The sequence below is a fragment of the Lepidochelys olivacea genome (genome assembly GCF_965140295.1).
Source record: "Lepidochelys olivacea isolate rLepOli2 genome assembly, chromosome: 18".
Lineage (NCBI taxonomy): Eukaryota > Metazoa > Chordata > Testudines > Cheloniidae > Lepidochelys > Lepidochelys olivacea.
In genome coordinates, this window is record NC_140428.1 from 10,251,048 (window position 1) to 10,265,941 (window position 14,894).

Sequence of the window (14,894 nt, forward strand, 5' to 3'; positions counted from 1 at the left end):
AAGTTATGAGAAGGCATGGCTGCTGCTCCAAAAAGCTTTCAAAAGAAGTAAAACCAAATATAACAAGTCAAAGTAACAAGAAGAGGGAGGGAATAGTTAAGGCAAGAGAAAATTAGGAGTATAGCTCTCCGTCGTTTCAACTTTATGGTTCTGAACTGAAACAAAATCTATCTTCTGTTTCTATATAATATAGCTGTAGGAACAGCTAAGGTTGTCTTAGTTATTTCCATTTTAACCACCTTTCAAACTGAAACTTACTATCCCTGGTTTCTATCCAATATTGAAATTCTGTTTGGAAAAGATGAGTAAAAATACTTCTGTCTTTGTGAAATTAATGGGAAAATTCTTCCTCTGCCCAAACTACTTAAATCTGTAATTTTTTTAAGAACCGTTTCAGGCTGATAGAATTGGGTGAAGGACATGGAAATTTTGCATGGGAATAGCCCTTAATAAGAAGCGTCTTCTAGCTGCTTGGTAAAAATCAGTCTTGATTTGATTGCTATTTTAAGCCTTTGCTCATGTGCAGTAGAGTTGGTTTGAGTTAATCAAGTTTGACATTCCAAGTGCAGTGTGTCCATGCTGTGGAAGTGCCTGATCCTCATGGACTATAAGCTTAACTCCTGACCTTCTGCAGAGGTGGGTTTTAGAGATTTTTAAGCAATTATCAGAAACACAGTCTTGTAAGAATTGCTGCTGTTCTCATTGAGAAAAGGCCTCCTTAGCTTATGCAGCAGTTCTCAAACTTCATTGCACCTTGACCCTGTTCTGACAACAAAAATTACTACATAACCCCTGGTGGGGGTATGAGGGTGGAGCCTGAGCCCCACCACCCCAAGGTAGCAGGGCTCGGGCTTCGGCCCCAGTGAGTCTAATACTTGCCCTGGCAACCCATTAAAATGGAGTCATGACCAACTTTGGCATCCTGACACACAGTTTGAGAACCACTAAGATTTCCTCTTCCTCTTTCTGGCCCCAGTAATTGCTGTTTCTTCCTTAGGGGGGCCTCTGCATATACCTACTCTTGGGATAAGTCACCAACAGCATTGTAAGCTTCTGAATTTTTTTCAGGCCCATGCTCACCACAGCACTTGAATGGTCAGCACCTGGTGTTGCACAAGAGGTATGACTCTCAACTGCTTCACTTCCTTCCTGTGGTTAGGCTGCATGGAGAGGAAACTCTCTCTTTAGTCTGGCTTTGCCCAGGCTTCTAGCCCTCTTGAAATTGAGTTGTTGGTGGTTTATGATGATGACAAAAATTAAGTAGTCTGATGCTGTCAGGATACTTTTTGTGCCATGCGTCCTTTCATATACTTGAGTGAAATCTGACACCACAACTACCCACAGAAGGGGCAAATATAATTTGTCCTTTTACTGATGGGCCTTTAGTTATCTCATAAATTACAATACTGCATTGTGGTGGGATAGAATGCCTAGAAGACACACACAGGGCACAATATTCTGGGATATCCACTGGACAGAGAGCTGAGAGGAAGGATGATGGTCTTATCCATGCTTCAAAAAATGTGTGCTCAACCAGTGACAGGAAGCCAGTGTGTCAGAGTAGGGCACTGGCAAAAGTTAAACACTGTTAGCTTCACGGTTATTAAGGGTGTTAACCGTGGGGTAAGCAAACACAAACAATGTCAAGAGTCAGCAAAGCAACAAACTAGCTGAAAAAGTAGTGAATAGGTATTGGAATTGGTGAACAAATAGTTACATCCACAAACTGTAGAAGGGCACAAAATTAATTTTAAAAAAATCTGACATTTTTACTTAGTAGTTGCAAGTAACACAGAATATCACTAAACTTAAAGGGCAAAACATTTTATTTTTCACTTTATATACTTAGTGTTTGACAGCATTTCATTGATGGTCAGTTTCCTCAACCTTTCACACAGCAGTAAGGCAGAGAGAAATCTCTTTAACCTCCTTCAGCCCCCTCCCCCCCCCCCCAAAAAAAAAGGAAAAAGAAGAAAATTGAGACTCGAAGGAATGTGTACAACCTGAAACTACTTGTTTGTTCAGAAAATAAGCAAGTTAATGTTACATCCCAGTAACATCTTTGGTGTGGTGAAAATTGTTTTGGGGGTGGAAATAGTTTGGAGTTAAGATAATCAGGAAGATAGTATCAAGTTTCTTAAGGCACTGTGAACAACTGTTTACATGGGATTGTGTGCCATTTTACTACACCTGCTGTTTTGGTGATGAAGATAAACCTTCATTTTTATTTTTTGTCAGTGCTTGTAAGCTGCTGAAATTTTCCATGCTTGGTCTCAGTTTAGAAGTCACTTTTGAAAGGGAATTTTGATCAAATTAGCTCTAAACCAATTTGAATAAAAAAGTATTGTGTTTTTAGGTTGGTTTTTTACATGCAATACTGGAAGTAAAACCTTCAATATCCAAAGTCTTCAGATAAGATTCTTCTGCTGGGCTAAGAGTATAGTTGGATAGATTAACAATATTGCTGGGTGGGTTAAGGGAACCACTGTTGTGGATAGCTCACCTTAAGTGATCACTCTGGTTACAGTGTGTATGGTAACACCCATTGTTTCATCTTCTCTATGTATATAAATCTCGCCACTGTATTTTCCACTGAATGCATCCGATGAAGTGAGCTGTAGCTCACGAAAGCTTATGCTCAAATAAATTTGTTAGTCTCTAAGGTGCCACAAGTCCTCCTTTTCTTTTTGCGAATACAGACTAACACGGCTGCTACTCTGAAACCTTTGGTTACTTTGTGAACTTGCAAAATAAGTACAAAAAATAACAGAGTATAGCTTCACTGCAAAAAGAGGTTGTGTGCTTCTCTCAGGTTAGCTAACTTGACTTTAAATAGCAGTGAAGACATGGCACCTTGCCTTTTAGCTCTCCTTAGAATCATAGAATCATAGAATATCAGGGTTGGAAGGGACCTCAGGAGATCATCTAGTCCAACCCCCTGCTCAAAGCAGGACCAATCCCCAATTTTTGCCCCAGATCCCTAAATGGCCCCCTCAAGGATTGAACTCACAACCCTGGGTTTAGCAGGCCAATGCTCAAACCACTGAGCTATCCCTCCCCCCCCCCTTTAGAAGCTAAAGATAAAGCTTATAGGGGAAGGAGGGAAGGGTTGAACTTGAGCTGCTAACCAGAGTTAAAATCAGTTGCCTTCACTACTGTTTCACCTCAAGTTAGGAACACTTATGTGTATTTTGCATTGGAGATGTCCTCTGAATTAAATGTCTTGCTATCGTTGCAATCCAATTGCTAATTGGATTACTAATTGCGGTACTAAATACGTAGATAATAGATATAGGAAAGTCTCATGCTCAGCAGAAGTAACGCAGCTGGAACTTGTAGATTCTACAGGTAAATAGCTTTGAATTTCTATTTTTTAATTGAAAACTAAAATATGAAGGTTAGTAATGCTAACAGTGCATTAATTTATTGGAATCTGTCAGTTACATAGTTAATACCGTTGGTTAATACTTACGCTCTGTGTTTTGAGCATTGGCCTGCTAAACCCAGGCTTGTGAGTTCAATCCTTGAGGGGGCCATTTAGGGATCTGGGGCAAAAATTGGGGATTGGTCTTGCTTTGAACAGGGGGTTGGACTAGATGACCTCCTAAGGTCCCTTCCACCCCTGATATTCTATGATACAGTACATATCCAACTGCAGGTCAGTATGAGTGGAAGTGGGATCCATGTGATTCCACTGTGTCCGTGATTCCATGCATTATGAAGCACATTTAGCCTTGGTTTCTAGACAAGTAATATGAATGCTGTAAGTAGGCTGTGAAGCCATTTAAAACATGGCTTTGCATCTGAAACCACTTTCAAAAATAGTTTCACTTTGTTCTAATGAAAACTTATTAAATATGAGCATTCAACAAGCAAAATGCCTCCCTGAGCAAATTCCTTACTTGAGTAATTTGTGACTTAATCTCAGATCTTGTAATAATTGAGTTGATGTGTTGCAAGTGATTTTTAATGTTCCAAAGAACTTGATTAAATAAGTTCTCAGTTACCAACAAGCAGTTATTTACCTGTAGTGAACTTTTAAGTTCAGCCAATCCATGCAATGAAATGGTCGCAGTTACATGGTCCATAAAAGAGGAAGCTGTGATGCAGCTGGTGCTCAACAGGAAACTAATACAGGAAGTGTACACAAATTTGATGGCTCAGTTTCCTCAGGCTAGATAGAGGTATGAACATTTTAACCTAAAAAAGAGGCATTGATGCAAGTGTAATTTACTTATACTCAAGGCTGGAAATGGAAAAGCTATGTTTTCCATAGCAATTCTAATTGCTCATGCTGCATATGTGAAGGTAAAAATTTAATAGCTTATAGATTCTGATTTTAGGGCTAGAAGGAATGTGATTGTCTGATCTTTTGCTAACAGCCCATAGAATTGCCTTCTAATTCTTACAATGATCCCAATAACTTGTGGTTGAACTAGAGCATATTTTAACTAGTCTGCGATGTGTGGATGACTCTGTTGCCTTAGGAACCTTTTAAGCTTTTTTGTTTTAAATCTGGGGGTAAATCAGGAAACTTGCATTTTAATTTAATTACTGATAAGAGACTGTGCTTAACTAAGAAATCAAGGCATCTACTTCTGTAACTCTTTGAGCTGTGCATCAACCTGTTTTGTGTGCTGGTAGAAACTAAGTGACACTTAATATTTCTGACCACTGAAGCTCCTTCAGTAGGAATCTAGTAGTTTTGCTGAGCTAAGGGGACAGACTTTATTAATGTGCTATGTACTTCATAGAGCAGAGAGAAATGATCCTTAAGTAAAAAAGGAATAGAGAGATGGACTGGGCAGAAAACATGGAGAGAAGGCAAACACAGGAAGGAAATGTTATATAAATTTCATCTTAATTATAGTTAACACCCAGGGACCCCATCCTACTAGATGTACACACATGGACACTGTTCCTGCCTTGAAGTACTTACTACCTATAAGTGTGAACAAGTATTGCCCTGCTTTTCTCAGCAGACAGTGCACTTTTTATCGGGTGTGAGGAATTTGCTCATATTCTGTGTTGGACTAGATTATTTTTTCTCTTAATGTGTAAAAAGAAAAGGAGTACTTGTGGCACCTAAGAGACTAACTAACCAATTTATTTGAGCATAAGCTTTTGTGAGCTACACTGAATGCATCCGATGAAGTGAGCTGTAGCTCACGAAAGCTTATGCTCAAATAAATTGGTTAGTCTCTAAGGTGCCACAAGTACGCCTTTTCTTTTTGCGACTACAGACTAACACGGCTGCTACTCTTAGTGTGTGTGTGTGTACTTTTTTTTTTTCCCTGTAGATATTGTTTAATTTTCCTTTATTAGGCTTACACAAGGTGTCAGGTAAGACTTTCAGAAATGGAGGTCTAAACTTAAGAGCCTAAATCTATATTTGGAAATCAGGCCATTTATTTAGGTGCCTAAATATGGCCTTAAAAGCAAAAATTTATATATGATTTAAAAAAACATCTTGGCCCAAGATTTTTTGGACAATAACCAGCATGGATAAATCCTTAAACCTGACCCAACCCCCCCCACTCCCCCGCGCAAAAAGACCTCTGAATGTGTCTTTAAAAGGACACCACTGTATTTGGGAGTATTTTATACATGTTGTTGAAAAGGGATTATTTGGCATGTAAGTAACTTTGGAAAGATTCAGTTACAGTTTTAAATTCCACGAAGGAATTTCCTTTTTTTAAATGTATCTTTGTTTATGTTCCCTGTTGTATTTAATTATTGCACTTGTTATCTTTTCAGAACAAGTGATTCTGAAACTCTTTACTATTACACCTCGCTCTCCTGTCAAAGGAGGTTAGTTCAGGCCCCATGTTCACATTGTTTAATTATAAAAACTTTATAACTTTGGCCAATCAGAAGCTCATCCATTTCGTTAAAGTGTCATTGTGTGTGTTTATCATTTCTAGTTGTGGAAAAACCTATCCAAACTTAAAACTGGGATTAGCCTGCAATGGAATTCGAGGGTAGGGCTCCAAAGGGAGAACAACAGAATGGGAGATAAAGGAGATTAAGGCCTGGGAGCTGCTATCTGCTACAGTTTCCTTCTGATGATTGTGGGTTGTCTGTAGTCACCAATAAGTGGAGCACTTAGAGTGGAGAAGAGTTACCTTGTTCTCAGTGCTGGTATTGTAGTGGCTCCCAAGGATGGCCAAGAAGAGTTATTGCAGAGGAAGCGCTGAAGGGTGGGTGACGGACAGATTGTAACTAAAGCTGGTACAAGCATACAAAAAACTGAGAAGCCCATGCAGCAACTTGCATTTTCTTACATTTTTAACTTACCCTCTTGAAAACAGGAAGAGCGTTCCAAGCCTCGCCCAGATACTATCCACTCCCTACCAATGCAGCCTGGCCACACAGCTTGAGAGAGCCTACTGCAGAGCAAATCCAACAAGAAAATACAGATCAGCCTATCTTCCGGAATGTATCCCATTGGAGAGTTAGTGTGGCATATTCATAATTTTAGATCTGTTTTAAGTTGGTTCACACTTAGTATTTGAGCTTGTGGTCTGGTGTCACTTTGAATACTCTGGGTAACTTAGTTGGAGTTCTGTACTCCTTCCATTTTCATGTAGAAATTTTATAAAATGAGCCAGTAAATTCTCACTGAAGCTTAGTCTATGCTCAATTCACTTCTTAACCAACTTTCTCTTGCCCCTTATCTTTGCCTTATTTCTTCCACAGCTAAGCACATGAATATGTAGCTATTTCTTGCATCAGGTATATTCTAGTACACCTCTACCCCGATATAACGTGACCCTATATAACACAAATTCGGATATAATGCGGTAAAGCAGTGGGGCTGCGCGCTCTGGCGGATCAGTGCATTAGCGTGTCTGGCTCTGACACACTGGCTCTGAGTGGCGTGTTAAGGGGCTGAGGGGTTGGATAAGGGGCAGAGGGTCTCAGGGGGAGGGGTGGTGGTCAGGGGACAGGGAGCAGGGGGAGTTGGATGGTTCGGAGGTTCTGGGGGCGGGGCGGTCAGGGGATGGGGAATGGGGGTGTTGGATAGGGCGTGGGAGTCCCGGGGGGCCTGTTGGGGTGGGGGTGTGGATGGGGGGCGGGGCAGTCAGGGGACAGGGAGTAGGGGAGTTGGGTGGGGTCCTGGGGGTGATTAGGGATGGAGGGGGTAGTCAGGGGACAAGGAGCGGGGGGGTTGGATGGGTCGGGGGTTCTGAGGGGTCAGTGGGCAGGAAGTGACTATTAATAACAGAAATGCTCGAGGCCAAAGCAAGTTTGATACAATGCAATTTCACCTGTAACGTGGTAAGATTTTTTTGGCTCCCGAGGACTGCGTTATATCGGGGTAGAGGTGTATTCCCAGCAGCTGCAATGGTGTTGCTCTTGCCACTGATGGGGATTGCATCTGAATCCTTATGCAGTTCTGCATCCTAGCATGAATGATTCACCATAAATCATTTTAAAAGTAGTGTAGTCTAGCCTCTGTTTTTATGGATCTGTTGCTCTAAAACAGTGATACTCTGAGGCTTCATGAGCTGCAAGTGGCTGCTGCAAAGAGCTGTAGGAGACCTGATATTAAAACATAGTGTGATTTAATTTTTAACCAATCAGGTTGCTCTTACTATGTTGTTAACCAATTAAATTATCAACTTACACTAATTTATTGGCTGTGAGAATTTTATACATTAAAAATACATAATACTACAGTAAACGAAACCGTGAATACACACTACTGTGGCTCTCTTAGGTGATGCTAATTGCTAATTTGGCTTCTGAACCACTGAGGTCTGAGTATCGCTGCTCTAAAACATCCCCACCCCTTTATTTTTTTAATAAGAATCCTGTTTCTTAAATCAGGACTGAGTTGGTCTCAGTGTTGTCTGCTTTTCGCTCATGTTTTTTTTTTCTCTGAAATATTGTTCTTGTACCTCAGAACATACTATAACTAAAAGCTACTCTGCCTTTGTATGCAAGTGCCATAGAATGTAGGGAAAATATTAAGTGAGATTGTGTAGGTCATTAAATATTTCTCTGGTCACTGGTCTTAACCTCAAATATGTAGTCAAATTGACCTGAATGAAAGGACTAAATCTACCAATAATCCTTTTGAACAAGGACTTGTCTTTTGAAAATACACTAACCCTGCACTCTCCTGAGGGGCCAGATTATTGAAACTAAGTATTAGGCACATGAATGTTGTGTGTTCCCTAAGATGTGGCATCAGATTAGATGTTGGAATTTTTGTAGCATACGTATGCGTCTACATAGGTTAGCAGATTCCTGTTTTTTCTGGTGCTAGCCAAAGTATGACACAGAGTAGAGGATTAATGTCATTGTCTACATAAGTCTTCCCCGTAGTAAAGGGCTTAATGTTTATGAAAAGAATGGTATAAATGACAGTGTTGAAGGAGTGAAATGCCAGATGGTGCATTATATCTTGTTCTGAAAAAGTATCTTTGCTACCATTTCCTAAAATTGGCTTAATTGTTATGCACCCATGGTTCAAAAGCTAAGGTTGCAGTGAGAATTCTGTTTCAAACCTTTTTACCAACCACTGAAAATGTTTGGTCTAACAATTTCCAGATCTGTTCTGAAGACAAATAAGCATTTGAAGAAAAACTGGTAATTCTTCACTACTGTCACATGGATGTTATAAAAATGCAGATTGCATTAAAATACTTGGATTGAATTGAAATAATTATTGAAACTGTCTAAACAGAAGGTAACATTGACAACCAAATTAAGGCTGTCTACACTACAGACTTTACAGTGGCACAGTTGTACTGCTTGCTGAAACTCTCCCGCCGACATAGTGCTGTCCACACCAGCACTTCTGCTGGTGAAACTTATGTTGGTCGGTCAGTGGGCAGGAGGGGGGTGGGGGTGTTTTCATACCCCTGGCTGACAAGTTTTACCAACAAAAGTGGTGGTGTAGACCAGCAGTTCTCAACCTTTTTCTTTCTGAGGTCCTGTCCAACATGCTATAAAAATTTCACTGCCCACCTGTGCCACAACAGCTGTTTCTGCATATCCAGTAGATTAAAAGCCAGGGTTGGCAGTAGGTGGTGGCAAACGGGGCAACTGTTCGGGGACCTATGCTGCAGGGGGCACTATGAAGGTAAGTTGCTCAGACTTCAGCCCCAGGCAGTGGGGCTTGGGCTTCAGCTTTCTGCCCTGGGCCCCAGTGAGTCTGATACTGGCCCAGCTCTCTGGATTATTTTGACAGACCCCCTGAAATCTGCTTGTAGACTCCCTGCGGGCCCCAGACCTCTGGTTGGGAACCACTGGTGTAGACAAAGCCTAAGTTTAGTTTTGTTGTGGCCCAACCCTGTATTCTTCAGTGATATGGACTTGTGGACACCCTTCCCAAAAAGTTGGTTTCTGGACTCTTTTTTTTCTTCATGCTGTTTGTCACCGGTTGGAGGCAAGATGCCAGCTGATACTGTAAATTGACCAATAGGTGTGCTGAACAGAAAATATCCACTGAACTAAGGCTAAAAAATGCCTAGTGTATTAACCAGTTTCTATAACCTGTTCGAAGCTTGTGTGAAATTGAGAGTGTGGCTACCTTGGCCAGAGGGCTCCAGTGCTCAAAGATGCTCATTCTGTAGTTGAGACTGCTCGATGAAACTGGATTAACACTTTGTGCTTTTCTGTGAGAAAGTAAGCAAAAAAAATCTAAATATTTTCTTTTGTTCCCTTAGATTCATATTGGATTTGATATACTAACGGACTTCAGCTATGCAGACAATTAAATGTGTGGTCGTGGGTGATGGTGCTGTTGGTAAAACATGTCTCTTAATTTCTTACACAACAAACAAATTCCCATCGGAATATGTACCAACGGTGAGTATAAAGGGTGAAAATGTTGTTGGTTTTGGGTGTTGCGGGCAGGTGAAAGGAAAAACATAATCCTGTAGTTTAATTTATAGTCCTATATACTGTTACTTTCTTGTGCTCCTCCCAGATCTTTACTTTTACCACATCTCTCCCTCTCTACTTGATACCCAGACCTCATGACAAGCTACGAAGCAATGTGTTCAAGGCACATTCTGCTTATAATAAGCAAAAGTTATAATAGCTTCTGTATTGCTTCTCTTTGTGTGTTTTGAGACATTGGCATAAGTGAATTCTTGTCTGTGATTTATCTGTTCCTGCTGCATAGCCTTCATCTGAAGACCTAACCCTCTCATCTGTTGACAATACAGTTGGGTGCTGTGAGTGGGATTATTTCAAGCTCTTTTAACTTTAGGTGGAGTATGAGCAGCATACATGCTTAAAAGATGTAATTTTAAATAGGGATGCTTCCTGACCATTCATTTTTTCTAGCCTCAAATGCATGTGCTCATGCTGCTTCTCCTGTCTTTGGGGAGTGATACTGTCCCTCCTCGTATCAGTCTGCAAGATCTTGAGCCTGAGGACAAGAAAAAAGGCAGAACTGCCTACTGGCTCTCCTACTGCAAGAGATTTTGGCAATCAAGTCTTACAGTTCTGAGGCTTCCAGTACCTCAGTTTCTATGATGGACCCATGTTTGTCTCGTGACCCATCTAGGGGCTAAGAGGTAGTGGAGGTAGCCATAATCTTAAGATTGCAGGAATCAAGGCAAAGGAATCAAGGCAGAGTTGACCAGCAAGGATCAGAAGGTCTGTTGGTACAAGGTATCAATATACTTCCCACTCTAGTTTAAGCTTAGAAGAAGCATGGCATGGTTGTGACTGCAGAAGATAGCTCTAGTAAGCATTACCCCACAGGTCGTAATCCTCTCTGTGGCCCTGAAACAAGGGCAAGAGGAGGTATCTAGAACCCCTTCTTCCTTTCCTTTGGAGGAGGAAAATAATCACTAAGTGAGAGTGCTGAGGTGGCAGTACAAGCTTCTGGTTCTGTTGCAACTGATTCCCTAGTTCTCCAAGTGATTGTGCACATATGCATTCCATTGTAGGGTGTGTGTGTGTGTGTGCACTTGAGTTGGAGACTTTTGCCAGTAGTACCACTAGTTAGCGCATGTGCCCCTGCTTTTCTCGTGCTCTCAGGCAAGGGCATAAAAGGGGCATGTCCACCACCTCCCTCATACTTTCTTTGCACTGCTTGTGGCAAGAGCTGGAGCTCCACTTAGTCATAGCTTTGGTCAACCAGTTTAGAAAACAGTCTCTACAAAGTTGTTATAGTTATACTATAAGTGTGTATATAGTATAGAATAGTATAGTTTATATATACTTTTAATACTACCTAGAAGATTTACTATGAAGAAATCCCTGGTTCTAAACAATATGCCACATGCAGGGCTGTTATTCTGGTCAGGTGGGCACAAGAGAGAGAAACAAGAGAAGGGACTGAGACTTGAACCTGCCTGAGCCCCCACGTGGAGGGCCCAAAACCTGAGCTGTGTGTGTCAAAGCTGAAACCCAAGGGCTTAAGCCCTGACAGCCCGGGGTAGGGGCTGTATCCTGAGCCCCGTCACTCAAGGCTGAAGCCCTTGGGCTTTGGCCCTGGCCCTGGGCAGTGGGGCTTGGGATTCAGCCCCAGGCCTCAGCAAGTCTAATGCCACCCTTGGCAACCCTATTAAAACGGGGTTGTGACCCACTTTGGGGTCCCGACCCACTGTTTGAGAACTGCTGCTCTAGACCCTCTCTCCAACATAGACCTCAATATTCCCCTAAGAGGAGACCAAGATCTCCTAGACGTCACCAGCTGTCTTTAATATAGTGGGCCCTTCTCATCAGACATCTTCAAAACAGTGATTTGGACATTTTGGTTGAAGACAGTATATCAATAATATCTCCTTTTGAGTCATGTCTATCCCTTTTTTTCCCAAGCACAGTTTAAAAAAAAAAAAAAAATTCACATCAGACAAGTGGGTACTCAGCATGGTTAAGGAGGGATATATTATCTAGTTCCTTTTAGCAACCCATATTCCTTATCCGTCTTCAGGGCCCGTCTCATGAGACTGTTACTTCAAGTGCTATGGTCTTTTCTGGAATTGGGAGCAATAGCAGAAGTTCCTTATCAACATGAAGGGAAAGGCTTCTATTCCCGACACCTTCTGATTTAGAAGAAATCTGGGGGCTTCCATCGTATTTTAGACTTAAGAAAGCTGAATAGGTTCATCAAAAAGATCAAGTTTAAGATGGGCACCCTTGCTTCTTCCCTGGAGATTGGTAGCTGTCCTCAATTTTACAAGATGTATACTTCCACATTGTGATACATCCCTCCCACATTAATTGCCTTCGATTTGTGGTAGGCACCAACTACTACCAGTACAGTTTCAGTTTGTCATAAGCTTTAAGGGTCTTCACCATGTGTATGTCCGTGTTAGCAGCGCCTCTGTCATTTAGGCATTCAAACTTTCATTTACTTGGACAATTGGCAGATGTGGGCAGCATCAAGAGACCAGATCCAATGTCATAGTCATCAGTTGCCTGTCATTGAGTCATCTTTTGTCTATGCCTGAAACTAAATTTGGAGAGGTCTCAAGTGCAACCCACTCAATGTATATCTTTAACAGGGGCATACCTCAATAGTCATGGCTTCTCTCCCAGTAGAAAGGTATAGAACTATAGCAGCCCTTTCCAATGGCCTCAGATCCAGCCCTATAAGAGTGCATAAACCTGCCTGCAGCTCCTAGGCCTTGGTTCCATCATAGATGCATTTCTTCTTCCCTGGTCCAGTCTGCTCCTATATGCATTCCCTCCAGTTCCCTATCATTCCCAGAATTCTCAGGAAGCTGAAATAGGACAAAGTATTGTTGATCCTCATTTTACCAGCATGGCCAAGACAATGTTGGTTCACAGATCTACATTGCCTCTCTATCCGTACACTGAGAACTTCACCTCTAGTGGCAGATCTTTTGTCACAGAACTAGGGTGAATCTCTGCATGCACCTTACTGCATGGATGATCTCTGGATGGACACTCATGAGAAACTGTGATCCCGATAGGTCCAGACCATCTTGGTGAGTAGCAGAAAGGAGTCTGCTAGAGCCACACACAGATCAAAGTGGAAGAGATTTTTCCCTTGGGGCACAGTCCCACAAATTATCACCACATCACAGTCCAGCTTTGATCCACTGTCTACAGCCAAGCTCTAAGATGCAACCACATTTGCTCCAATCCCTCAGACAGACAAACACGTACAGGATCTATATCAAGCATTCTTAAAACTACAATATTCACCTGGTGAAGTGAAGAAACAGATTGACGGAGTCAGAAGGGTAGCCAGAAGTCACCTACTCCAAGACAGGCCCAACAAAGAAAGTAACAGAATGCCACTAGCCGTCACCTACAGCCCCCAACTAAAACCTCTCCAGCGCATCATCAAGGATCTACACCCTATCCTGAAGGACGATCCCTCACTCTCACAGATCTTGGGAGACAGGCCAGTCCTCGCTTACAGGCAGCCCCCCAACCTAAAGCAAATACTCACCAGCTCCCACACAACAAAAACACTAACCCAGGAACCTAACCCTGCAACAAACCCCAGTGCCAGCTAAGTCCGCAGATCTATTCAAGGGACACCATCATAGGACCTAACCACATCAGCCACACCATCAAGGGCTCGTTCACCTGCACATCTACCAATGTGATATATGCCAGCAATGCCCCTCTGCCATGTACATTGGCCAAACCGGGCAATCTCAACGCAAAAGAATAAAAGGACACACATCTAAACTCCTACTGGTTTTTGAATGTTATAATTTGTGATGTCAATCTCCCATGTCACTCAATAACAGATTTAAAAGTGGCAGTTCTTCAACAAAAAAACTTTCAAAAACAGATCTAACGAAAAACTGCAGAACTGGAGTTAATTTGCAAACTGGACACCATCAAATTAGGCCTGAATAGAGACTGGGAGTGGATGGGTCAGGACAGAAAGTAAATCTATTTGTTAGTCTCTAAGGTGCCACAAGAACTCCTAGTTTTTACAAAAACTAATTTCTCCTTGCGAAATACTCAGACCTTCTTGTCAACTGTTTTCAATGGGCTACCTTGTTTACTTTTGGCCGCCTCAACACTAGAAAAGTGATTTCCACTCCTTGTCAACTGAGAGTTGCCTACTTCCAACTTGAATTGAATTGGCTTGTTAGCACTGACCCCCCACTTGGTAAGGCAACTCCGATTTTTTTTCATATGCTGTGTATTTATACCTCCCTACTGTATGTTCCGCTCCATACATCTGATGAAATGGGTTTTACCCCACGAAAGCTTATGCCCAAATAAATTTGTTAGTCTGTAAAGGGCCACAAGGACTCCTCGTTGTTTTTGCTGATACAGACTAACATGGCTACCACTCTGAAACCTGTCCTACATTTCAAATCCACAGGCCTCTGAGAGTTTTGAGAGTTCACCTGGGTTCTGTTTCAGCATATCATCTGCCAATACATGGATTTTCCATCTTCTCTCATCCTCTTGTTTTGAGATTTTCAAAAGGCCTAGTTAATACTTTCCTTCCTGTGTCTGCTCTGTTGTCTGTATGAGATTTAAATTTAGTTCTCTAGATTCATGGGTCCCCCTTTGAGCCTGTGGTGACAACTTCACTATCTGTGTTGTCTCTGAAGATCACATTTTTAGTGGCAATCACTTCCATGAGGAGGGTTTCAGAACTTAAAGCTCTTCTTACTGACCTTCCTCTTAGAGCCTTTCATAAGGACAAGATGTTCCTTAATACACATCCTAAGTTTATGCTTGAGGTAGTTCAGCCTTCCATCTAAATCAAACCAATAACCTTTCAGGTAGTTTTGTGTAGTCTGTGTCCGTCCCCCCTTCACCCCCCCCCCCCCCAAAATCCCATTCCTCTCAGGCTGAGGAAACTCTCTATTGGATGTTCATAGAGCTCTGGCATTTTATTTGGACTGTACTAGATAACCTCGTGACCCCCTGAGGGGTTGAACCCCTTATTACATGGGTGGTCGCAAGCTGTCAGC

General features: G+C 41.9%; 1 protein-coding gene across 4 annotated transcripts in view; it reads left to right on the plus strand.

Annotated features, from left to right (window-relative positions):
• CDC42 (cell division cycle 42) overlaps positions 1-14,894 on the plus strand; it is a 50,552-nt gene that overhangs the window by 6,044 nt on the left and 29,614 nt on the right. For 3 of the 4 annotated variants that reach the window (XM_084651529.1, XM_084651526.1, XM_084651527.1), the window contains exon 2: positions 9,681-9,822. In XM_084651529.1, coding sequence (XP_084507655.1) covers positions 9,718-9,822 — 105 coding nt within the window. In that variant the 5' untranslated portion in view covers positions 9,681-9,717. Of the gene's footprint in view, positions 1-1,095; positions 1,121-9,680; positions 9,823-14,894 lie in introns of those variants that run through there. The other variant, XM_084651528.1, reaches the window with a different exon arrangement.